The sequence below is a fragment of the Chelon labrosus genome (genome assembly GCF_963514085.1).
Source record: "Chelon labrosus genome assembly, chromosome: 17".
Classification (NCBI taxonomy): Eukaryota; Metazoa; Chordata; class Actinopteri; order Mugiliformes; family Mugilidae; genus Chelon; species Chelon labrosus.
This window is the reverse complement of record NC_140350.1, coordinates 5039197-5066081: the sequence shown is the minus strand read 5'-3', so window position 1 is coordinate 5066081 and position 26885 is coordinate 5039197. Positions and strand designations below refer to the sequence as shown.

Sequence of the window (26885 nt, the reverse complement as noted above, 5' to 3'; positions counted from 1 at the left end):
ACTCATCACCAGCCACAGCTGTCTATCCTCCATTCTCTCCTGTGTATCTGTCTGTTGCTCGGACAACAACCTAAACATGATCTCAAGATTTCCAAATATACCAACAAACTGCTCTCAGAGAGGCTACAACCCCCTAACTCTGCACCTACTACTCTCCGTCCCACTCTCTTTTATTTTCCCCTCACCGCTGGCCTTCAGTCCTCTGCTCATTCCTGCTTTTTGGTCTTCTCCCTAATTATCTCTCGTGGAGGACAAGGTAGCCCCTACCATCCCCCACACCTCTACAGCCCCCGCCAGTGAGAGACCCTGATGAATAATTTCACGTTTTTCTAGCCTTCTTTTTCCTCCCGTCCTCAAAATTGATTATTGTACAGAAAGCACAGCTAAAAGAGCAGCCCACTGGGTAATTTGTCTTTCTGACGAGCAGAGTCCGCGGATAGGTGCGGGGGGGGGAGGGAAACGCAGGAGGTTTTGAAATGATATGCAAAGGCAAAGAGAAAAACGTGATTATACGGGAAAAAAATTGATACTGGACGCCTTCGCCCGTCTAGCCTCTGATCGCTCATTCCGTTTGATGTTGTGGTCAGAGGCACAATTGGGAAAAGTGGACATTTGCATGTGAGAATGTTCACAGAAAAGTGAGAGAAGTACATCCCTGAGAAGCATCTATAATTACACGAAGCCTGTTTGAAACAGCTAATACAGCGCCCTGTCATCTTCGTTCACCTCTGTAAATCCGTATCACAAACACCGCTGCAGCCCTGTAGCCACAAACACTCATCTGTCAACGTTCCATTCCACTTAAACATGAGTGAGTGACGCGGCGTTGGATGGTGCTAGCCCTCCAGGTGTTTTCGGTCTCCATGGCTGTGACACTCCCCAAGGAGTTGGCGTGCAAGACTCCACTGATGACAGGGGAAGAGGGTATCATTTGGGCACCGCAGGAACGCTCAGGCACCGGTTGCTATCATTAGTATGAGGTATTCCATGAGTAAGCTCTGTTGGAGTTCATGCACCTATACTGACTCTGTCCTCTGCTGCATTAGGTGACTCACCTGACTGGATGGGAGCAAATTAGAAGGACGAGATGAGGTCAAAAGTGTGCGTCAATAACATTTTAGGCTGAGGCAAGCCCGCACCTGAATATGTCAAACTTTACCTCACATATTATTTCTACTTGGGATGCTGAAAGCCTTCTGCATTTGGCATTTTTTGCGCGGGTTCCACCATGCACCATGCGGCTTTGATTCCCCACCACTGCAAAGTAAGCTGAATCAGCCACCCACTGACTCCTCTCTCATCTCTCTGTCTCTTCCTGTATGTACTGTACGCTCTCATCGCTTTTTCTTTTTTATTCCCCTCAGTGTTTTCCCGTCTTCCATCTTCAATCCATGCTTACTCCTTTGTTTCCTCTATCTCACCATCTCTCAAGGCGTCGCTCCTCCCCGTCTCCCCTCTCCTCTGCTTCAAACCTGCTAGATTTTCCTCGCTGATTTTAAGGCCCGATTTTTTAGCTTTCCTCTTTTTCTTTTTTTTTTTCCTCCACCGGCCCTGTTGTGCATTCTCCACCCCCTCAACCCCCCAAAACCCTCCTAATGGATCCCATGTCAGCAGAATACCAGAGCAAACCACACAACTGCACTGTGGCTTCGTGTCTGTCTCTGCCTCAACGTCTCTCTCTTCCACATTTGAAAAAAAAAAGAAGAATGAATAGAAAAACTGCTGGTTGAACATAACTGTAACATGACTCCGATGAGATTTTACATACTTCATAAAGCTGTGTCTGACATTTCTAAGGAATAACCCTACAAGTTTGCAATTCAGATTCTTTTGCACGATTGCTATTTGCCTTTTATTTTATGTATATATAAAATATAACTAATAATACAGAGCAAATGCTGCGGCATTTTTTTTTATTTTATTGGGTTTTAATATTGCTGAAGTTTGGCTTTTCTTTGTCCATGTAGCCACGGAAGCTATCATTAAACATGATAATTACCCACTTCTTCTAAGTTCCAAAGAAAATGCTATTACTTCTGGTAAACTCAGCACTTACTGGGCATGAGAAGATTTTTCCCAATTTTGTGCCATAACTTGTGTCCCTGAGGAAATTAGAACAAAAATGTGCTTAATAAACAATCTGTCTCACAGAAATGAAGTCCACATACTAGGAATTTGTAGCAAAAGTGTTCCGTCAGGGGTTTTGCGAGAAACTCAACGCCGTCTTCGTCAACGAGGAAACCTTCGAGTTATCCGGTAGCAAATTGTTATTTCTGAATGTATCTGTTCACGGCCATGGTTAGGCAACTGATAGCAATTTGTTAAGATTTAGGAAAGATTGCGGCCTAGGTTAAATATTGAAAAAGTCAACTATAAATTGAAGCGGACATTCTGAAACACGAAGGGTTACCGCAATTTCACAAATATAAACGACGCATTTAGATGGGTGGTTTGTCTGCGGTCTCGTTTCTGATTATGATTTGAGTATAGTATATTTACAACTGACTGGACGTATCTCTTTTTTTTAGAACTCTTTATTAAAAAGAATCGGCTGAGGAGTGTTCACAGATTAAAGACTATAAATAATTTCCACCTCAATGGAAAGTATGTGCTCCTTGACCGTGCGGGTTCTACTCTTTCAGGATGTGGTTTTACGACCTTCATGTAGCTCTTCAGCAACAAATTCAGCCAGTGATGGGTTTTCTCAAAAGGTGAGAGCACTAACAGCAGGAACTCAAACAGAGCTGGAGCTCTTAGCCTTGCTCTCTCCTTTGGTGGAGGAGTGAGTCAGTGGTAGTAGCTTGCAGGAGGCATGTGTGAAGTGTGATAGACGACCCGATAAGGGACTGACAGGGACAAACTGTCACATCTCTGCCGGGCTCGGCACTCCACAGGTACACGACATCCCAGGCAAGCCAGGACAGTGACAAATGGACCCAATTTCCATTTATTTATCTATCTGTTGTGTGGACCACAGAACACATGCTGGCCTGCCCCCCATAAATCTTTATCCTGTTAACACAACACCAATAAACCAACACATTAGCCCTCCCAAGCTGCACAGACTAATCAAGCATACAGTCACACAATGCGTAAAGAACATGAGCGCGTTTGCTGTGAAATTACTGGCAAAATACACATCAAGCAGACAATTATAAAAACCCTGAAGACAAGCGCCTTTACCCGTGGACATCTGCACACACAAAGAGTAACAACATTTCCCGCTAAACTGTTCTGGAAAGCAAAATGGAAGGCATGCACTCAGAGAATAAATCTGGGGCCAAAACCACCTCACTTATAACGCAGTAATAAGTTTCTACCGTGGAGATGGAAGGGGGCTGGAAAAAGCTTAAGGGAGCATTGGGGTCAAGGAAGAGGGAAGGTGCACATTTATACTGTTGAGATTTGATAAGGCCTGGAAATTGCTGAGTGAGGCACCCACTTCTGGAGAGACGAGCAGCCTGCCAGTCTGTCTTAGTGGCTCCAGAACGAAGGGGCCTCGCTTGACATGATGCCCCCGCTGCTATTAACCCGGCTGACAAACGCTCGCCTCCTGCACCGATATCTGCATCATCCATCTCACTGTTCCATCTGCAAACATTAGGCTAGAATTAACATGTCCTCCTCTACAGATCTCCCTCTGGCTCTTGTGCACAAACAAAACTCATTTTACAGCCCCAATAACAACCCCCCCCCCCCCCCCCCCCCCTTTTCTCTCACTGACACTAACACACACCCACATAAACTATCCCCGCTGCTTTTGTCATATTACCTGACAGAACCCCAACAGATTCTTTTTTTTTTTTTTTTTCGCTCAGTGCCAAGCAGTCAGTGGTGTGAACGGTTGAGCCGCTGGATTTAATTAGCGCTGCGCCCATACGGATTAGCAAACAGACAGGCACACGCGCAAGCAGAAAGTATGTCACATTCCCACCTGATCAGCTCTTAACATTGCCCTTGGTGGCATGCAAACACAGATGCACACATGAATACACACACCAGAGGGAGAGAAAGGGAGTGGGGCGGGGGGGCGGGGGGGTGGGGGTGTAGAGGCTGAGCAGCTTTATAATCAGGTGATTTCTTTGCCGTAAATTTAATTGGTTTTAGCAGCAGTGCAAAGAAAACGTTAAGGTTGGCTTGCCGCGCCATGTGCGCAGAGACAGCTGCTCTGATGGGCAGGAGGTGGGAGGGAGGAAAGTGAACATACTGCTAAATAGATTATTTTAAAAAACCAGCCAGATTGATAAACAACATACTGTCATCCTGGCAGTGGAGAGATGCAGATGGAAGGAAGGACATGTAAATACAGGCACCATGCTCTGGTGAGATTCACTTGGCTTCTTTCTTCCACTGAAGGGAAATGCCAGATTTCCTCAGTCTCCTGTACATTCACAGGTCAGAATGGTAAGATTTTGACCCACAAATTACACTAGTTCGCCGGCGTGGCCTTAAAGATAGAAGGACAGTAAAGTGCACAAAACCCTTTAAATTGACAGAATGCCACTGATGCTTTTAGGATGTTGAACAGCCATGCTAGGTCTGCCACGTGGCAGTTGTAATGCTCACGGGTCAAAACTCAAATGACTAAATAAATAAGGAGGTGATTTTCAAGACTGCAATTCATATATCTATAGAAGGTGTGAGGGAGTAGAGGATAAGACAGGATGCCTTGCTCAGACCAGCGAAGCTGCGGTGTTTGCTCAAATGGCTTCCTCCACTACGGTGTCTATTTGTCATCCTAAGCCCAGAAGTCAAATTATGCACTCCTCCTAGAATTAGTTTCACTGATGGATCTGCTACCTGAATGGACCATGCCATTTCCTCATTTCTGTCCAACAATACCCTCAATGCGCCGGCTTAATGGAGTCATCAATGATGCGTTACGGACTGAGAAGAGAGCTGTAATAGGGTTTTGTTATTCTTTACCCTCACCAATGGTACTTAAGCTGCAACGTGGTGTTTAGTTTCAGTCGTAAAAGTAGTGAATAATATGTAGCGATATATGCTACGTAATGGTGGTTAAAGCATTTTATGCAGTTAAGCTTTGCATGAATAATAGTGTAATCCGGTGCAATTATGGATAGATAGCTTATAATTAGCTCACTGTAATCCCTCCAGCTGTCTCCCTCTTAGTAGACTCAGCACTGTCTGGATCCAAATAGGAGGAAATGAGAAAGAGAGCAGTTAGGGATAACCTTTTCTGGGAAGACATGTTTGGCATTGTGCTCCCAAATAAAATGATGTCCTTCACAGCCCGTGGAAGGGGAAGTTTCTTTTATATCTCATCAAGCTGCGGGGAGACACATAGAGGAGTGAATCGGGGTTGAGTCGAGGTCAGTCTTAATTATCATTTCAGCTCCAGTCCCACACTCCCACACAACAAACCACTGAGTCCCACATCATATTGAGGTCTGTTGTCGAGCCACGGCTGACTTCCATTTTCTTAATTTCCATTCACCGTCTCACTTGGCAGCATGTGTCCAAATTAATTGGTTTGTTTTTGGATGTGCTGTTTTCTCCCACTCTGCTTGATATAAATATGCTACTGCTTGAGGGGGAATGAAAAGCGGTAGGTCAACGTACCTCCATGGTAGTCTTACAGTAATTTACAAGGCAAGGAACAGTGAGCGTTCTAGGGACCGAAACCCTTGATTAGACCCAGTAGGTGTTCTGCTGAAGGTAGCCTGTGTTTAATAGCATCCACTGGAGCGTACTGACTAACATGCATGGGCTTTTAAAGTCCCGCCGCTTGTGAGCTTGTCGTTCTGTTCAGAAAGTGAACGGGAGCGACAGGGAACGCTATTAAACATGGCAGACTGTGTATACTGTAAACAATGTACAGCGCATTCCCCCGCTGTGTGTTCATGAGAGTGTGAAGCTTCTTCCACTTCTCCCTCCCAGAAGCAATTGGATACCAGAGTCATTTAGCAGTGCAGTTGCTCCTCTCTACACGTATATACAGAGGGAGGACACATTGATATCTATTGTGAGTCCATTCTTGTCTGGCTTCAATAACTGCTTTTGCTTACTTTAGGCTCTTTATTTTTCCATGAAATGGCAGGAAACTCACTCATTTAGCTATAAGGGCTGTCAGTTTCAGATATATCTAGGTTTCTACTCCTACTGCAGTGAGATTTAGGCAAATAGAAATTTGTTTATGGCTCACAGCATTGAAAAATTACATCCAAAATTTAAGAGCATCACATTTTTCCAGAGCAAGTGGTTCCATTACTCTGTATTATCCAGAGAACTATTGAACGTGGCTGCAGGCTGTTCACTCTAAAATAAAAAAAGAGAGTTATAAAATAAGCAGAACATTTGATTTTTTGTATGTTAGTGCTCTGCAAACAGAATCCCATTTTCCTCTATTGGTGTAGAGATCTCAGAGAAAGGAGGTGACTGTTCTGACGAGGGTCAACTGCCTCTTTAATTCAAAAAATACGAAACGTATAAAGTTGGCTGCAAGCCTCGCGCTAACTGGATCCAGCACATGTGTTCCGAACAAAATCTCCTGGAGATACGCAATTCAATTAGCTCAGACTATGAGAGTGTGCGACCGCCGGTGTCAAAGGGCTAATCAAACAGATAGGATTTCATACGTATCTGCGAGTAAACGGTGGGTATTCTCATACTTTGAGCCTCTTCCCTATTTCTTCATCTTCTTCCATCCAGCGGTACCTCCACCCCCCACGGCAGTGTGAGGCGGGCAACAGTATCTGCTCTATTATGGAACCTCTAGAGATATCTGCCTTCTCAGCATGCAGCGGAGCCAGGGACGGCGAAACGCACACACACACAGAGTGCACACACACTGAGAGGATACCTCGGGTCTGAGATAATCAATGGTAACGGAGCAGCAGCAGATAGAGAGGGTGGAAAGAGGCAGACTCAAGGCCAAGTTTTGCTCAAACAAGCAGAGAGAAAATACTCCTGAGTAGAGCGAATGGGGTACGATTGATGGAAAAAAATATATATTTACAATCGATCATCTGTGTACAGTATATTTTACATAAACTCTTCCCTTTTTTTCAATTCTAAGAAATCCTTAAAATTCAAAATCATGTGTACTTGAGATGATAAGACCAAAAGCAAAGGAAAACTGTGAAGACAAAACTGCAAGTGAATAACAAATCGCACGGTTTCCACAAATATGTGCATGCAAACCTCTAATTAAATCAGATATGATGTCTCAGTCTCTCTCACTCATATTTTTATTTAGTTTTTGGGAGCTGGGGGCTTTTTAGCTGAAGGAAATGCGTGCCAACAACAACACCGCATGGCTTCGGCACAGTCTATTTATAAATGGCACTTCGCGTGAGTGAGAACGGGTGACAGCGAGGATATAAGACGTCAGACTGACAGCGTTCCTACATCACACTCGCTGTCTCCGCGCACGCTGTCAACAAACCTCAAGGAAAATCTGACAAGAGGTGCAGGTGTCCAATGGCTATTAGTGTAAAAAAACTTCCTCGTCTGTCAGTGGAGGGAACCGGTTAGTGAACCTGCTGTCAATTAAACAACAACCGCTCATCTTGAGACGCTTCCCGCACTCAAAGCGCAGAGTGGGCGAAAAAAAAAGATGTGTGTGTGTCTGTGGTGGATGTTTTATCGTCTGTCGACTTTTCTGTGCAAGACCTTTAGCGAGACATTTCTCATGACATATACACTGATTTGGTAAAGGCCCATAAGAAAAAAAAAAAAGAGCCTGTACTAAAATGGCAGCAGGCAATAAAGCAGAAAAGGTGAATATTGTGTGCAGGTATCTTCACCTGTTTTTCACGGGCGTCTCAGCGGGGATTTGGAGCTTTCCATGAACCATGACTTATCCAACATGATATTTATTCACTGGTGCGACAAACAACACACAATGACACCACTGAGCGAAATGAAAACAGACACATACTGTACACGCTTCTCTGAAATTGTGCAAACTTGACTCGATTTTTTTGAGCATATAGCAGCATTTTATATGTATACGGTATAGCAAATTAGATGAGGGAGGTCTAGCGGAATACCCAGTGCCCAATCAGTCCAATTATCGCAAATCCTGGCTCACTTCGCTCACTCCAAATGAATTCAGTGAGGCTATAATTAGCCAGCTCTGCTTGGAAGCCAGTGGGATAACATATAGGAATGGAGCCTGGTTAAAAAAAAAATAAATGCTTCTTATCTGCCTGTGAATCTTTCATGAGAAGATGCAAAACCTGCCAGGAGAAGGTTATGATATTCTGCAATGGCATTTAAGTATACAATAAATTCATAAGGCATTTTAAACAAATGTGTTTCTAGGTATGAACTGCCACACTGAAAAATCTAAATATATATACGTGGCCATGGTTAAAATCAAACACCCTGAAGCCAAGGCAATCTGTGCATTAGCGTAGGAGAGCACGCCTGACATTTATCTGCTACTGTACATAATGGGGCTGTAGAAAATGGTAGCACCATCAAGTGCACAGCTTTCCCTCCTGTCAGTTTTGCACACATACTGATGCCCCGCGCCATTATTTCTTGTTAGTGCTGGAAACAAAGCTCCCTCATAAAATCTCCTCCTTAACCGCATTTCTTTTCTGTTTCCCGGAGCATTTATTAATACAAACGACATCTGATCTGAGATTTGACATCAGGCTCAAATGAAAATCGATAATATTTCTGTTTATGCAGCCTCGTTACATCTTTTGCCACAGACTGCTCGACGCCAGCTGAATTTAGATTCGCATTTTGTGAAATTGTTATTGCTCTGATTGGAAATGGTAAACAAAAACAGGCAGTTTTCTATCTACGTAACGGTCAGGCTTGCTCGCTTGGGTCTGGTATCTGTGGCAAGACAGACATTTCCATTCCCATAACAGGTGGCGTTTGTCTCATCTTCCATTCTTTGACTGACACGCACAGTCAGCTGTTCATCCATCTGACCTCAACGACCTGGGGCAGTAGTGTCGTCATTACAAGGCCCAGAAAGCACCTCAGGGGATGATTCTGAAAGTCCTACATGACATGGTTGTTTCTAACTGAAGCTGATTGGATAATATTCAGTATGTATAAAATCTTAAATTCCCTATCATTCTGAAAACAAGTTAGTGAGGAGGAAAACAAATTGAAAGTCTTATGAGAGATGAGCTGCAAATATTCCTTGCTCTGGTCTCTTCTTTGATGTGTGACTCTCTAACGAAGCAGATAGGGAAAAAAACAGGTTCATTCCTATCATGCATATATTTCAATTTGACACTACAATCTAAAAAAAAAGTGTTATTGCATTGTTCTTGCAATACAGCAATACTAGATATTATATTAAACCAAAATAATTAATTTCAATGGCACAGCAGCACATTTTTCATGCCTGCTTGTGATAAATTGCCCGTAGATTGCTGTTATGAAAATGAGTTGAATTTTGACATGCTTTGCATAACTCATATTAAATATATGGGCAGGGAGGAGACAAAGATTTATATCCCGAATGCAGCAGAAAAACAATACGGCTTAGAGTATAGGTATTATCTGGTTTAAATGTGCATGTGTGGAGGAGCATTTATATGTGCGTAAATGAATAAGAAGTCCCAGCGCTGAAGGCGATATCACTCTGAAGATCCTTTTAATTATCTCCAGTCCGTCTGGTGTCTCCAGGTCTCCCTTTACCTCTCAGCTCTATCCACTTACTCAGCTCCCAGTGCCTCGTCTCATGCCGTCTGTATTTGTGCTTCTTTGTTATATTTCTGCAATAGCCTTGGGAAGTCTGGGAGAAACAGTAAAGGGAATTTTCCACAGAGAAAAACGTACATTGAATGGGCAAACAGAGAGGAGGGATTTATTAGCAGAGGGGGTTTGTATAATGCAATATTCCATCTTTACATATTTTATGAAATTTGAAAGATGCTGTCATATATCTGAGGGAATGGGGAGTCTACCTGTGAGCACATACTGTAATTGTGTCTGTTGACACATGTACTAGATTGCTAGGTTTGCAACACCGAAGAACACTCTCATTCATCTCACGGTCTCTGTCTCGAATAATAAAATTGAGACCCTGAAAATTGGCCCTGATGACAGAGGCAAAAAAATGAAATTTATATTGTGGCTGTAGAAGAAAGATCCCAGCAAGGCAAACTTAGGTGGTGAATATGAGTTATTACCACATCCACATATAGCAACGCGATTAATTGGAAAAAATACAGAAAGTGCCTATTTGTATTCTGCAGTGTCAACATCACAAAAGGCTCTTCAGAACACAGGAGGCAGAAAATAAGCAGAGTCTGTTAAAGTGGCGGTGTGATGCTATCAGTAAAGATCTGACACTTTGTTTGGTGTGACCCAATTATTTTCCAGCTACTTGAAAATGAAACTAAGTGCAATCATTTTAGCTTTTCGGGTACAGAATTAATAATAAAAAAATAGAAAATGGCACTATTTCGAAAATGCAGAGGTACACTCTGGTTTCACTCTCTGCCTCATACATATGCACACAATTTCTATATACAGTAGTGCGTGCACACGACCATGTTTATAATGGGGAACGCATTACTGGTCATCAAAGCTTTCAGTGAGCAGCTTCAACAGCAGCCGCTCCTTCACAAACCTGTCTGCACATTTGAGAGTATTCCCACAGGAGAGAGAGGAAGCGACGCTCCAGAAGGAGGAGAGGGAGGAGGAGGAAAATGGCAGAAAATAGGGGATGCAGAACTGACAGCCAGGCAGGCACGGGAATGGTTGTAATGCCTTGGAACTGCTCATCTCATTATTCTGCTTTCCATTGACAAAGCGCCCCCTCACTCTTTTTTTTTTTTTTGTCCCCTACTTTGCTGCACGTTATAAATTACAACATCTGCAGCCCATTAGAGAAGATAGCAGAATCTTTGGTTGTGGTGGGTAAGCAGCAGGAAGAATACTGCACAAACAGTCTATTACTCTGCTGCGCTAGGAAAGCGTTCACATCTCCGCTTCCAAGTGTCAGTCACTGCTCCTCTGTAGTGTAATTTCTGTGAAGCACTCAGCTGTGAAACCGTATTTTCATTCCTCAGACTGTTTCTTAAAATTGCCTGATTTGATTGTCATTTTTCTTCTGCCGTGCTTCAACGGCCAGAATAAAATGTAATGTACGAAAACCAACTTTAGGTCCACATTTTATCGTTTTCCACAACAGAATATTAAGTTTCCTACGACGTAGATGATATTTTGGTATTTTGGATATTAAGATATTTATTCTGTTTTTCTGTCTGATCTTTTCGAGCAATGGTAAATTTGAATATGGTATTTGGTCTGAAAATGTTTTGTGGAACAACCGAGTCTGATTTTCATCTGACTAGTTTATTGACTGCTAGCTAACCTTCTTCTGGCAGGTTTTCCATGAAATTTAGGCTAGTTGGCTACGAACCTCAGCTAATATTGATTTAAACCTTCAAAGACAAAAAATACCTTGTTTACATAGCTATAAATACTGTATCATTTGGTAATTGTTAGCTTTAATACATAATACAGTAAACTAATTTGGTATTTCTTAAAATTTAAGAAATTCAGCCTTGTAACATTTGACTGAAATGGTGAAAGCCAACTTTACCTTTAATATCTCAAATCACTATCTGTTCTTAATTATTAATCGACTTATCTGTCTTTTGAGAACAAGTATATAAAATGAATGAGGCTCTGTGCCTAACACAGCCAGCCTTACATTTAAAGCTATAAACCCTTGCCAATGGATTTCACAAAATGCTGGTTTTGGTTGCATTATGTTTCCAGTCAAGCAGTGACAAATGCTGTCGGATATGAAGAGGGGAGCAATGTAGCAGCGGAGACAGAAACAACGGCAGCTACATGATAGAAAAACACAGTTATGAATGTAACCACGGTTCTATGAATACACCGTCTCTGGTGAACAGAAAGAATGAACAAAAACTTGTCCAAGAAAACTTTCTGATGCTCAAGATAAAAATCAAACTCCACATTTAGAGGAAGGATTCCAGTGTGAAAAAAAAAAAGCAATCAACAGCGGGGACAAACACAGATTACCATTGGTGAGCTAAACGTGGATGCCGATGAAAGCCTCTGTTTGTCTACATTGTATTGCTTCGAAATATTCTAAAAAACAAACAATAAACACTGAGTTTTCACGCGCAGCAATTTAGCAGTCTGGTATTCATTCAGAATATATAAAATCAAAATTATAGTTGGCAGTGACACAACAACGTGTCTGCCTCTAGTAGACCACATTAGAATTTTGATTAGCTTAATGACGGGCCAAAAAAGTTGGCATTTTAATCACAAACACTAACAAACAATCATCAAACCACAATTACACAGTGCACCATCTGGGAGAGTGTTCATTTTTCATTTCCATGCCCTGAAGGGGCTGTCAAGAGTTGTACTGCCATTTATTTATTTATTTTTACCAGAATAACACTGTGCCATCGATGGTGTAAAACAAAGCAGAATCTCAGATAAAGCAAAAAAAAAAAAGACATACGGCTGAAAAGAAAGAGTGAAACAACCTTTGACCTCAGAGGAAGTCAGTATTAACCCTGAGCACAGATACGGTTGGTGGATGCTGTTGACTGTGGCGTTACGGAGTGACAGAGAGAGGATGGATAACGCTAATATCTCAGCAAATGCACAACCATCCCTCTTCTCTCACTGACAGCGAGATTACTCAACCGTGCTGTAAGCCCTTAATACTTCCACAATGACAAATTCACAAGTAAAATACAGCGCAGGCTGGACAGATCATAGTTTATGTCAGCGCACGGCTTGTTGCAAGTTGTGACTTGATGAAGGGCTTTCCCTGTGAATTAATTTATGTGTTATGAGAACCACAGTCTAATTATTTCTGCCTCTTGGATGTTTCTCTTGCCATGTTAGTAACCAACAAAAGAGTGAGGCAAAGGCATACGACGTCAGAGTAACCTGACCCAGCCAGCAGGGAGTTTTATCGGAAATAGATGAAATATAACTGCATGACTGCTCTGATGATGCAGGGAAATGCAACCAGTACCAGAGTTCAGTGGTGAGCGGGAAACAGAAGGAAAAGATTTAGTACCAGGGGAAATGAGCCGAGCCAAACAGTATCTCCCAGACAACAATCAGAGCTGAATATATTAACTACAACAAAATGATACCTAAAAGGATTTGGAGGAGGATGGGAAGACAAAATGGAGAATGAAGAGACACCCAAGGCATAGGAGGGGAACATCCGCAAAGCATCTGCCTAATGTTGCTCACATACGGGCACCCGGAAGCATACAAAAAACTTCAACAAAGAGATTTGTTGGTTTGATTCTTTCAGGTCTGCTTGGTGTATTGCTTTCCACTCTTTCACTGATATTGCATACAGATCCAAATATGTGCACCATTGATATGAATGCAAAAACAGTCATCATTACAGATGAGATCTCCTCCCTCTGTACAGTCAGGCGCCACCATTACCTAAGCCAAACATAGCATTTAAGATAAGCACATGAGCTACGTATGAGATAGCTTCGCATGGCCTTTTAATTTCATTATGTGGCAAGTTTTAACTGATACAGAGAAGAAAAATAACTATGCACGCAATAGCACAGTCCTACGACCAATCAGAACCATTTTGTTGTAAACAAACTGCATCACTGTTGCTTGGTCCATCACATCTTAAAAGGGACCTACTGTTTTTTACAACCTGGACCTTATTTCTGGCATAAAATACAGTTGTTTACTCACCCATATAACTTTTGTGTAATTTGTATTCCTTCGGGAGATAATTAGATCAGCGTATATCCATATAGTGGGAGAGACTGGGGCACCGAAATGCAGCCTCTAAATAACGCATTATCTGCCGCGAAACTCGTTCATTTCACCAATATTTTGTTATCGTACGCTAATGCTATTTCCCGTTGAGTCCAGAGTTAGCTGTTATCATCATCCGGGCTCTGTAGATTGACATACAGACCCCGGATGATGTCTTCTGACCTGGATGATGTCGTCTCTGAGCAACGGTCGGCTATGGCGTCAGATAACTGCCATAATCATGAGAGCGCAAATACAAACTTAACGAGCACGGGATCAGAAATCGAGGGCGTAAAAAAGATAAAAGAGAGAGGTAAAAAATAATCATGTGGCAAATTAAGTTTTTGTGCAAGTGTGTCAATTGTGAGAGAGAGCAATTGAGGAAGCCGTGGCGCTGCTCGCTCTCACTTCTAACCTCCTCACTCGCTCGCTTGGGGACGTTTCAGCGCTCTCGATATTTTTTCCAACCCGAAATACGTCACGGGTGTAAGGCTTGACAAGACGATTGCCGATCATGTTGCCGATTGACGTTTGTCGGCGGTAGGTGGCAGTAATGTGCTTAATGCTCCAAACAAGGAAGAAGGAGGAGTTAACAAAGAAGTTGGTCGGCGCGGCATACACCTGTTTACATGGCAACACGGATAGGTCACTTTTGCATCAGGCCGCGGTGATGGAGCCGGGAGGAAATGTAAGTTAAAATTGTTTTGCGGCATATGAACGTTAAACAAGTGTCACAACATTACTAAATATTTGAAATAGCTGCTTGATGACTTTTCTCTCATCTACCAAACCTCTTAAAGAAGCTAGCTCTTGTGAATATTTCAGTTATTTAAATTGAACTGATGCTATGGTTACCACTGAGATGATTAATTAAAGTCACATTGTATTTAAATGCGTTTGTTCATTTAAAAACTAAAACTTTCTCTTGGGCTTTCAGGAAATCCTACGTAGCATACTGGAACGTCTAATGACAAGACTTCAGTGGATCCAGGAACAGTCCTCTGTCGATCTTGATTATTTGGAGTATGTTTGCAATCAAGAATACATCTTACTTGATGCAGCATCTCGAATTTTTGAGATACCTTCCTCCATAACAGAGACATTAATACAGCTAGGCAGACTTGTTAAAGATGCCATAGAAGAGAAACAAGGTTCAATATTGTTCACATTGGAGCAAGGGGAAAGAGGACGCCCTAAGTTAAACTTCTCTGCTGAGTTCCTGAATTATCTTTTTGAAATACCACTACCTGTACAATGTGTGGCCAATCTACTCGGCGTTAGTGAGAGAACCATTTTCAGGAGAATGAAAGACCATGGCATCTCATCAAAGACATCATACAGCTCCATGTCTGATCAGGAACTAGACAACAAAATTGCTGCTCTTAAATCTAGCGCTCCACATGCAGGATACAGACTTATTAAAGGACTGTTACAGGCTGAGGGCCATCGTGTTCAGTGGCACAGGATTAAAGGATCCATGCACAGAATTGACTCTGCTGGTGTTCTGTCTCGATTGACACACATGGGGAGCACAGTGAGACGAACCTATTCTGTCCGGGGGCCACTGTCACTTGTCCATGTGGACACTAATCACAAACTAATAAGGTTTGCATAATATGGCATGTTGCACATTCTACTGGCACTGATTGTTTTGAAAAATGTCTGGAAACGTCATGGCTAACTTTTTATCTGTGTATTTTTGTCTATAGATACAACATTGTTATCTTTGGCAGCGTGGATGGTTATTCAAGAAAGGTAGATAAGATGTTTCTGTTACCGGATGTGTTCTTGGTAGGATGGATACAATTGCTCACTCTATTGTTCTTAGATCCTGTACCTGAATGCTGATAATAACAACAGGTCGAACACTGCTCTCCATCTTTTCCTGAAATCTGTGCAGCAGTTTGGTTGGCCATCAAGGTATGCTTCCTTACTTGAGGCTATTATCCCTTTAGACCTTTTCCTTAAACCATGAACACATTCTACAGTTTTAAAAACAGCTAAGCTGAAACGTCATGCATGTCAGTTAGCTTCCTCATGAACCAGACAATTTGCTATATTGTGTCTTAATGTAGAGTACGAGCCGATCAAGGAGTTGAAAATCTTGGGATAGCACGGTGCATGTTCACTGTGCGAGGGACTGGGCGGGGCAGTTTTGTGTCAGGAAAAAGTGTACATAATCAGAGGTATGTTTGTTTGTTATCCATATTGAGAAACTAAGAAATTATCAACTTTTATAAAACTTTAAAACATGAATTGTACTTTCAGAATTGAGCGTTTATGGAGAGATGTGTGGATGGCTGTGACCCAGATCTACTATAACTTACTGCACACCCTGGAAGAAGATGGCCTACTAGACATTACCAATGACATTCACATGTTTTGCGCACACTACATCTTCCTACCACGGCTTAATGATGATCTGGCCAAATTCAACGATGGGTGGAACAACCACCCACTGCGCACAGAGCAAAACTTGACCCCCCATCAGCTGTGGGTCATGGGCCACATTCAGAACCCCCCCACTGAAGCAGAAAACTTTGAGCAGGTACATCACAGCATTAACACAGTAATGATTTAAATCTGTTGAAAATAAACTCATCAGTATCCATGTGTTTAAAATTGACAACTTTACTAAACTCTAATTAGCTGCACCAGCAACAGGATTTTTGTTTCTAAATTTAAAATGTCACAAGTTCAGAACAATTTGCTATCAGTATCTGCATTTGTGTTGCAGCATCCAGACGTCGACACCATTGACTGGGAAAATGCAGGGATTCCAGACGGGTCTTCTTGTGGGGTCGAAGTACCCAACATTCCCAGCCCACTGCATCCTGAAGAAATGGAACAGCTACAATCTACCATTAATCCCAGAGGACCATCACAATGCTTTGGCAGAGATATTTATTTGAACATGGTACAGTATGTACACAGACGACTTGCCAACTGAACCAATAACAATCACCATGTTAATCATGCCAAATAATGTTACATCTGTTAAAAAAAAAAAACAGTAACAAAAGTTTTACTCTTCATTAAGAGAAATGTTTCAAATTCAACAGCAAAGACGTGTCAGCTGTGTAAAATTGAACGCTCAAATACAGTAATTGTCATCACTGATCCACAAATCAAACTCGGTCAAAGGTACTCCCAAAGCGCAAAGCTAGAGTTAGCACATGTTTAAACTCACTGTAAGTGCTCATGTGTGCCACAGGAAAAGTTATGGTGTTTGTACAAGCACTAACTATTGGGAAACAAATGTCATGCTCTTCCTCTTGACATCCATGATTGAACTTGATGTGAATTTCAAAGTTTTTTTTTTCACTTGACAGTACTGGCTTGTGTGCTTGCCCTGTTAACCATTGCAGGACTGATGGAACTGTGAGGGGTTTTGTGTTATGAACCACTGTTGTGTCCAATTCTTCTCTTTCATCAAAGTGTTCGGGATGAGTATCTAATAAAAGAAAATACTGGGTCATTCTATGTCTAAGCAACTGTTATCATAGTCATTTACTGGGTGTGATGTATATCAGTGTGTCTGACACAGGAATTATGTGAACTGCTTGCAGACAAAACGGATGCTTGAGTCTTAAATGGTTATTAACTCAAATTTAAATGTACAGCTTTGTAGATCTTATTGACCTTCAGATTCTACAGGCAGAAAATGTATTTTCATAAAGAAGGGGATAACAGAGGAAGGCTTTAAAAATTGGATATTTAACTCATGTGTCTTACCATTATCCTCTAGTTCTTGAAGAAAATCTTGGAGGCAGTTGAGAAGACTTTGTTCAAGATTGTGTCTTGAGGTTCCTTGTTCACTGAAGTCAGGTTTGCAGCTTGCCATAATGAAGTTTGCATCAGGCTAATGAAGACAAAAGAATATACAGCAGGTGAATCAGAATTTATGCCAAGATGCGTTGAATGCGTTCATCTGTTAGATGTTACCTTGTTATCCTGAAGTGGTACAAACAATGGCCGACATAGGTCAGTGTTTTTCTCCATCATATCTGGAAGGTTGTAAAGCCGCAGGCCTTTTCGCATTTGGTCAAGCATGGGCAAAAGTCGGGCCAGGGAATGTAGAATGATGGTTCTGATAGATAAATGCCCACATTCAGTGACCCACATTCAGTAGTAGGCTACATAGGCTGCAGTATGATTAACATGCGTAAAAGGTTCAACTGCTAAAAATACAAAATTCAGTGTGTTACTAAACACCTTGTTATTGGGTCCTTTCTTTCTGCATTTATGGGACCTGTGTATCCACAGGAAAGCAGTTCATCAGCCAGACTCTGCATTTCTCCATCAGTGGCTGCTCTTACCTGTAAAATATTCAATGATCCACACATACTTTTTAATTAAGTGCAGGGACAACTAACAGCACATTCTTCTACACCCTTTAATTTGGAAGAAATAGCAAAAAATCCTACTGAAGATCATGTGTACTTTTGACCACAGAAACAGGAGAACATTTATTAAAGGCACTTTGTGCCTAATGAGATGAACATATAGCAATCACCCCCAAAGTTAATACAGTACATAAAATTCATTTCAGCACTGCACATGCTAATAATATAATTGCAATACCTTTTCAACTAACTGAATAATTTCAAGGTCCGTCACGTCTTCAGGGGTTACCGCCAAACTGTCAAGATCTCCAGTTGTAAGATAGGTGTAGCACCAGTTCCGCATAAAGTCTGGTGCTGGACCACCCTGGGCCAAACTCACAGCAATGATCTCCCCAAAGCTCCTAAGGAACAATTAAAAAGGGCAGAGGTTTGGGCGCACTTTCCTATCAAGGTACCCAAATTCATAATTTTATGACATGGTGAATGTGTTGTGTACATTTACAGGCATAATATGAACATATGGAAATTACCTGAAGTAACCATCCTCCAAGGCACTTATAGAGTATATGGGATTTTTTCCTTTGTTGTCATTGCCAGGCTCAAAGTAGCGCATTTCAATTCCACTCATCAGTTCTGCCAAAATAAATAAGTGCACATAAGTTAAGCACAAGCAGCAAATATCAACAAAACAGATTATTTAAAAAAAGACAAAATAATGGAGAGGATAGTTACCAGTAAGAAACTCCTTTCTTATTGCTCCTGTATCTATGCCTGCTTCTCCAACAAAGCAAACTTTAAGAGAGGATTTTGGGGTGGTCTTCTTTTGTCTTTTCCATTGTTGAAGAGCACGGTGAAAGAAGTTGGATCGAGTGACACAGACTGAGAATGTCTGAGAGTGGTCCACCTCGCTGGCTAGTTTATGCAAAATGTCATCGAGACTGAAAAAAAAAAGTATATTATTCATTTATATAAACATCTACATATAATTAAATACATTTACACTTGCCTATTATAGATCTGACCTTTGAGGATCATTGTTTTCAACCTCCAAGGTAAATTTGTCTTCCACAGGTCTGAGAATTGTACACAATAGAACAGATGAATTTGTGTCAATGTATTTGCACACTCACCAATAATGTTCAGTAATGACTAGACATCTTATGATTTTAAACATGGGCTAATACTTGTATGTCTTTATTATATCATAAGAAATATATCAATAATAAGAAACTACTTTGATCACAAACAGTAACAGCAACACATAGTTTGAATAATCATATTTTATGCAACAATCTGTTTTTTCCACGCAGGGGACAATTTAACTAGTCCTACCTCTCACCACATACGCTAGCATGCATCTCAACAACATCCAGGGGAAATGCTGTCTGGCATATTGGGCAACAAGCATTCTCTGTCTGAAAAAAGTAAGAAAACATATGAGGAAACATGAGTATAGAATAAAATTCCATCAATTAGAGAAGCAAAGATTCCATAACATCTCTGATCTTTTTGAAGGGTTCTGCATCCGGAACAAGTGGGGTAAATTCTACATCTGTCTCGCAGTTGTTTAGCTATTAGTCATAAATAAGTGTGATTACATAGAACAGCTAAGACGCAGCCACTTACTTCTGTGCTGCCTTCATCATGTACATCTTCTTCTGCATAATCCACAGTCACTGATTCCTCGCTGCAAGAGAGACTTCCACTGCCACAGGATTTGACATGTACTACCAGGAGAGCTAACGGCATTTCCTCATTGCACCTATTACAGTGCGCTTTGGGCATTTTGTCAAATTCTTTGGAACTCAATGGCAGAGGTGTCATATCTATTTCTGCCTGAAGTGGCACTATGTAAAGGACCGATTTGCCCCCATTGCTCGCATTATGGAGAATGGTTCCAGTATACCCTTCAGTCTCTGGCGAAATGACTGTCAGGGGTCTCTGTCCACTCCCACCTGTGAAAATGTCAATTTGGAAAATATTGTTAGCAAAAGACAAAAAAAAGTGTTATTGGTTTGTATATGGTATGGTTACTTTCTTATTTGTGACAAAATATTTTGGTTTATTACCCCAATTAATGCATTTCTAAATTTACTTTATTTAATTACTAAATCTTGCCTTTAAATGTATTTCAATCTTGACTTTAAACCGTTTATTCAGTGTGTCATATTGCACTAATCAATGTGACTTTCTTCAGGTAAATGTCTCTGCAAAATAACATGAATATGATACAATACCCATTGCTTTATAGAGTAACCACGCTCCATTCAGGCCTCGCATCTTGGGAAAATGAACGTCAAGGATCTCAGACAACTGTACAAACAGAATTTATGTACAATGTGAGTGTGCACTATATGAATAAGCTCCTCCTACTACCTACTACTACTAGCACATACTTCAGCATGGCTGATGTTCTTGTTGACCTCAAAGCTTCGTTTGCCAAGCCCAGCTTGAATCAACTTGAATTCGTCGCTGCCTTTTGGGGTTTTTGTGGTCATGTGACCCAGAAGGCAAAATGTCATTAGAACGTCCTTCTGTGCCTTGCGCTTCATGGGTACAAACTTGGATTTCCCTTTCAGACCCTTCTGAAAGACACCTGGAAATGATCTAAAACAATACAAACAACAATTCACAGATGCAATTACTGTAAAACATTATACTACACAAAATCTGAAGTATTTCATCCATTGTAACACAGGATAAAGGAGAACCTCATCATTTCTTGCTGGACTGAGGGTTGACATGAGGCCAGTGGGTGGGCATGCTGAACCCTCCCCCTGAATTGCAAAAAATAGAGAAATAAATAAAAATTATATAATGCTAAATAAAGAATGATACACTGGTTAAAAACCGTAATGTTTTCCACAAACCTTTGCAGTTCCTGTTGTCCCGGTTGCTGAGGTGGGAGCTGTGGGCTGACCTGCTGTCCAGGAGTCCTACTGATGTGGACACTGGGAGACTGCAGTGTGTTGTTAATTACAGCAATCAGGTTTTGTGCTGTATTTACAATTTCTCTCATGCTGCTCTGGAACAAACAAAAACAACGTACACATTGAGCATCTCTTCTAGCTTGCGTGCAGAATAGCTAGCTTGCAGAATTTCTTCTTTTTTTTCTTGGTTTGAATAATTAATACATAAAACAGGAGTGTCTAACAACGCTACCAGATATTTTGAATCATTCATACGAGCTGCCTGGTGACGTTTCGTACCTGTTGGTTATTGGTGCTAACCATAGGTGCTAACGTGTCTAGTAATGTAACATGTTTTACACAAACATGAATAACAGCTTTAGCAGTAAACCTTGAGCACAAAGTTCATATGCCGCAAAAACAATTTTAACTTACATTTCCTCCCGGCTCCATCACCGCGGCCTGATGCAAAAGTGACCTATCCGTGTTGCCATGTAAACAGGTGTATGCCGCGCCGACCAACTTCTTCGTTAACTCCTCCTTCTTCCTTGTTTGGAGCATTAAGCACATTACCGCCACCTACCGCCGACAAACGTCGATCGGCAACATGATCGGCAATCGTCTTGTCAAGCCTTACACCCGTGACGTATTTCGGGTTGGAAAAAATATCGAGAGCGCTGAAACGTCCCCAAGCGAGCGAGTGAGGAGGTTAGAAGTGAGAGCGAGCAAGTTTTTACCTCTCTCTTTTATCTTTTTTACGCCCTCGATTTCTGATCCCGTGCTCGTTAAGTTTGTATTTGCGCTCTCATGATTATGGCAGTTATCTGACGCCATAGTCGGCTTGTTTACCTGTAATTCATAACAGCTAACTCCGGTCTCACTAGCGTACATTAACAAAATATTGGTGAAATGAACGAGTTTCGTGGCATCACAGTGACTCCACACCAACTTTCCGCCTAAAAAAAACTTTCTAGGCAGAAAAATTGGTCTGGCTCCCAGGCTCTAAGATGGCGACTGTGTGAAAATGTCTTCATTATCCAGAAATGAACAAAAAAAAAACCAAAAAATATACGTACACAAATACAACATGGTTAGGAAAGAAGCTTTATAAAGCTATACATCTGTAATGTAGATGAACCTACAACATCCATCTTACCTCACATGAATGTAAGTCAAGCATATTTTCTTTTACGCCACACCTCTATAAGAAAGTTCAGTCTTCTTTAGTTATTATATGAAATATCAGTAAACAATAGTCTGTAAAAGAGTTCACATGTTTTGAAAGTCAGTCCCGTAGACAGCAGTAAAACCGTCTTTCAGTTGATATACAGCAAAGTTCTGACACAGTGTACACACAGACACATGCAAAAGACGCAGTTTTACATTTTGATCATATTGCCACACATCCAGGAGCCATATGGTTTTTGTCAGAAGCCCTCAAGTACTTCCCCTCTTTTCTGCCTTCACCAGACAAACTCTTTCCCTTCGTCCTGACACTCTGGCACAAATCTTGGCTCTTGGAAAAGCTGAGCCGAAGGGAATACAGCGACTAAAATTGTTTAGACAATACTAGCAGCGCACTCGCCCCAGTCTCCACACTGTAAACACAAACCAGCTGTCCCGGGAGTGTGATACTTACTCACCGACTGATCCAACCATAGGCCAACTGAGGGAGAACAAGGGAGCGGAAGACCGGATGAAGAGCAAGAGGCTAACACGGCTTTCACAGACTGTCACAGGCAATTGGAAATAAATTGTGATATCTGACTTCGTGAATGAAGAGCAGGTACAACGTGTCAGTGTTTGTCTATCAAACAATATCACTCCTCCTCCTTATGGAGAAAAAAATGACAACTTTTCTGAGATATACCGCTTGGCTGCCACTTAGGATCTTTCGCTGCGTTTATCCAGAGTGACTGTGGACAGGATGTTGTCAGCAACTGTGACAGCCATTTGAAGTGAGGAGCCATTAGTTAATGGATGGGGGCAGGCAGAGGGGGAATCTGACCTCTGAGAATCTGCGTCTGCCTTCCCTGCTTCGTACATCTCCTGAACCCGCTCGTTTTCAGCATAAGATTACAATCAAAGAGGAGTGGACAGGGAGACAGAGCAGGGGTCCCACCTCGAGCTGTCAATCTCACAGACTGACGGAGCTACGTATATCCCACGATCCACTTCAGAGAGTATGGTGTTACAGTGGACATGTCTGTCATGTTAATGCGTTCATGTAATTACCACATGCTTTCCAGTAGCTTTTCCTTTTCAAGCAAAGGCAAAAGAAAAGTGTTCTTTCAGTGACGTTCTTTTTCTAAGAAGCATATGAACATTTGTGCCCTCTTCATGAAGTGGGTATGGCCAGGACTACATCTTACTGTTCATGGTGGATGTACAATAACTGAGGTGTCTATTTGCAAAAAAATATAGAAATAAAAATAAAATTATGGAGAGCTGAGAAGAAAAAAAGATCTGTGGTATGATTCTCCTACAAACTGAATTAAGATTTTACCTATTTACATATTTAAATTTAAAGTGACAATCTCAAAGAACGTCATTTAAATAAAAGTCACTATTTATTGCAAAACAAGTTAACGCACTGGGACTGAGCTTGTATTTGCATTAACATCAACTGAATCCCTGTGATGGCCTTGCCAGAAGAAAATGGTGCATTAAGTTACTGCTAACAAAAAACAAAAAAGGCTATCTGGAAGGATACACCAGTGGTAGTGCAAACCAAACATTTAACTCACAGAACTGCCTGAGGTGTTTATCAAAACAGTTTTGCTTTTGCTTTCCCCCAGAATTCTGTGACTCTGTAACTACAGGTGTATTTATTTATATGAACTGGTTCTGAATAAAGCTGTGGAACAGGTCTGGGTGATTAAGTGGCAATTTTTCTTTATATCATTATCAATGGGCTTGTACACAACAGCAGCTGTATTATATATTATGATTTAAATTAACCTGGTCTGAAATGTGCATAGATACAAATTACGCAGACCCCTCGTATCGACTCTTCAGCTTCTTGTATACGGTCAAGTCATGACTAGTTGAAGGCTTTAATATATTATAATCATAAAGTGAACGCTACAACATCTGTTGGGAAGAGGGGACACATGTTACAGAGAAAATCTGGATTCATACCACATTTGTTAATAATATGAATAATGCATTTGTTTACATAGCCAAAGACTAATTGAATACACAAACAGGGAAATCAGAGGGGACATTTGTGCTTTTCTCATCATACTTTCAAATGCGTGAGGAGCACCATGGCTGCCTGCTTGTCTCTCCCTGTGGCTCATTACTTCACCGCCGCAGTGTCGTGGCTTAACCTTCAGCCCTGCCACGAGCCTCGCTTTCCTTCTAGCAAATGGCAACGTCCAATTAGTTTAAGAATAACATTTATTCCTTTCTCTTACTGAACCTAAAAACTGTTCTACGATCCAATAACCTTTAGAGTACACAGGCTGTGACTTTGCCTTCACCTCAATAAAGCGCTCCATGATTGAATCAAGTGGCCGAGGTCAATAGGACATATGTTCATTTCCCAGGGTCCTCCAGGGTCCCTGCAGGCAGAAAAAATATGCTGAGTGTCTTCTCTGACATTTATTGGATAGGAACTAAGTTATATCTTTTTTCCTTTTTTTTTTCTCATTTCATCTTCGTCACTTTCCGAAAACGGCTCCACTACACTCTGTGTGTGTGTATACGTACATGCCTGTATGCATGCTGTGCGTGCTTACGCAGTATTCCAACCCTGTGGTCACACTTCAGGCACCAGCACATACTACATCTGTCACTGTCTCTACAACGTCACCTCCATTTTCTGCAAACAAGTTTCCCTTGTGTGCCTTGAAGGACAGATACTTTTCTTTCCGTCTGTCTCTGTCACTCCTTTCCCGGTCCCATCACTTTACATCTGTCAGACTCCAACACTGTCTTTTGTCAGCCATCCCCCCACTTTTCATCAGCTGTCCCTTATTTAAGTTAAATCGCAGCAGCAGTAGTAGAGAAAGTTATAATACAGTGAATCCATGTGGAATTTAGTAATTTTATAAGTAATTCATTTCTCACAATAGCTTTCAGATTTACTCTGTCCATAAGTCATCAGATGACTCTGTGGGATTCTTCTCAGTGTGCAACAGAGTCTCCTCTTCCTATGTAGCCAAGTCCATGAACTCATCGTATTATATAAAGTGACACGATAGTCATCACAACCAATCATGTAAATTAACTGTGACCTTTGAATGTTTACTTTTAGGGGCACATGTAAAGGTTAGGGGTCATATATTCACTGCACTGCACGCATTGTAAAATATGCAAATACTTTTTCTGCATGTTTTGTTTCTCTTTTATTTACTGAAAAATGCAAGGCAAAAATAATCTATTTGCTGTATAGAACTAATGTTTTGCATTTCCAGTTAGCTTACATTAAGCAGGTGTAATGTTTTCTGTTGTTACTATTATAGTTTAGTGTGTTAGCATGATGACAGCTGCTAAAGCAGTGCTAAATCAAATTAGTTGAGCATGTGTTAGATCATAAACCAAAGTATTGGACTAATGGAAACTTAGAGAAAAGTAAAGGGGTCCCTGCTACAATCCATTCTGAAGAAGGCACGAGTGCGTGTAGCCAATTTCATGGACACCGAATGTTTGTCAAGACAATTCACTCAAAACCAAAGATGTCAATTTTATGGTGGTGCTAGAGAGAAAGTCTGGCAAGAGCTATGCCCCCTGTCCCACATGGGATTCCTGAAGAGCGGTTTGTGTTTTTCTAAGAAATTCAAAATGGGTAAAGGTTAAGCAAGAGTAGGTGATTTCAGTGCAGATTAAGCAACTTGTGCCAGCACCCACCTCTGCAGCCAACTGTAAGCCTTGGCACCATTAAAATTGGTAAGTTACTGTATGTAAAAATTCTGTTGTCATGAAGGGGGGAATTTAGCTATAGAGAGCAAAAACTTGTCTGGTAAACGTGTTTATTTCTGCTGTAAAGTTAGACATTTTAACAAGAAGTGTGTGTGTATATTGCCTCTTGGCGCCCGCCTCATTTGAGGAACTGCATTTTTTGGAACTTCCACCTTGGCTTCATTTTCCAGCTCCAGAGTTTGCTGCTTGGAGATCCCCAAGGACATCATCTGGGGACCACTGATGTTTATACAAAACGTCATAGAAATCCACAGCTGTTGAGTTATTTCAATCTGGTGTAGGACCCATCAACTGACTGACAGAGACACTGATATTTCCACGCATGCTGCTCGGATGGCTAAACCAGACAAATACATCTACACAGTATAAAACTGATAGTTGCCACAATGTCATGGTACTGAATTATTATTGCTTCAGTCATGAACTGTAAAATATTGTTTTGGGTGAATTACCACAAAACAAATAAAGGGCTCATAACTTATATGTATGATGCATGTGGGTCTATGACGGCATTTTATGATGCAGTCATTGTGGGATGTATACATCACATGCCATTGCCATACATGTGTGGTCATTCAGCCTCCCTTCAAGTCTCTACTTACTAAAAAATGATTGCCATTCACTATTCTGCTCTGTTATTAGAGCATCACCGCAGTAGGCCTGCGTGACTTTTCAGTGACAGATAAAATAAATTAGTATAGTAGCTCAATGACACTGTGCATGGGTAATATGTCAAAGTAAATTCTTTTAAAAACAGCAGCTCGCCGTATAACTCACAAAACAGTAACCACTCGCAGTCACTTAACAGCCAGCTCCCCTTTTAAGTGCAATGCCTAAGTCAAGTCGGTAATTATAACACTATACACAAAATTACTATCACGTTAGCAACACTAAACCAATTATTGGACACATCTATCGGCTGAGTAAGGTCAGTGCTCCTTTTAACACTCCCAAGCTT

At 41.3% G+C, this 26885-nt stretch overlaps 2 protein-coding genes across 2 annotated transcripts in view; both read right to left on the bottom strand.

Moving 5' to 3' along the window:
- The window catches only part of LOC311502647 (roundabout homolog 1-like), an 80942-nt gene that overhangs the window by 33951 nt on the left and 20106 nt on the right, over positions 1–26885 (bottom strand). The window lies entirely within an intron of this gene.
- On the bottom strand, positions 13967–21831 carry LOC311502646 (uncharacterized protein). Its single transcript, XM_084564971.1, has 15 exons — positions 21437–21831; positions 20963–21117; positions 20804–20869; positions 20489–20699; positions 20330–20405; positions 19719–20047; positions 19425–19507; positions 19115–19165; positions 18825–19030; positions 18623–18725; positions 18331–18493; positions 17962–18065; positions 17692–17836; positions 17482–17608; positions 13967–17200 (listed from the first exon to the last, which is right to left on the bottom strand). Exons 1-15 carry the CDS (start codon positions 21569–21571, stop codon positions 16875–16877), a joined length of 2280 nt encoding a protein of 759 aa, XP_084421097.1. The 5' UTR covers positions 21572–21831; the 3' UTR covers positions 13967–16874.

What these genes read in the sequence shown, in the direction of transcription:
- LOC311502646 (XM_084564971.1), bottom strand. Translation starts at nt 21,571, where the DNA reads ATGTGCTTAATGCTCCAAACAAGGAAGAAGGAGGAGTTAACGAAGAAG. An exon ending in AGAACATCAGCCATGCTGAA is followed by an intron (nt 20,406 to 20,488) that starts GTATGTGCTAGT and finishes CTGTTTGTACAG; the next exon opens with TTGTCTGAGATCCTTGACGT. An exon ending in TACCACTTCAGGATAACAAG is followed by an intron (nt 17,609 to 17,691) that starts GTAACATCTAAC and finishes TGTCTTCATTAG; the next exon opens with CCTGATGCAAACTTCATTAT.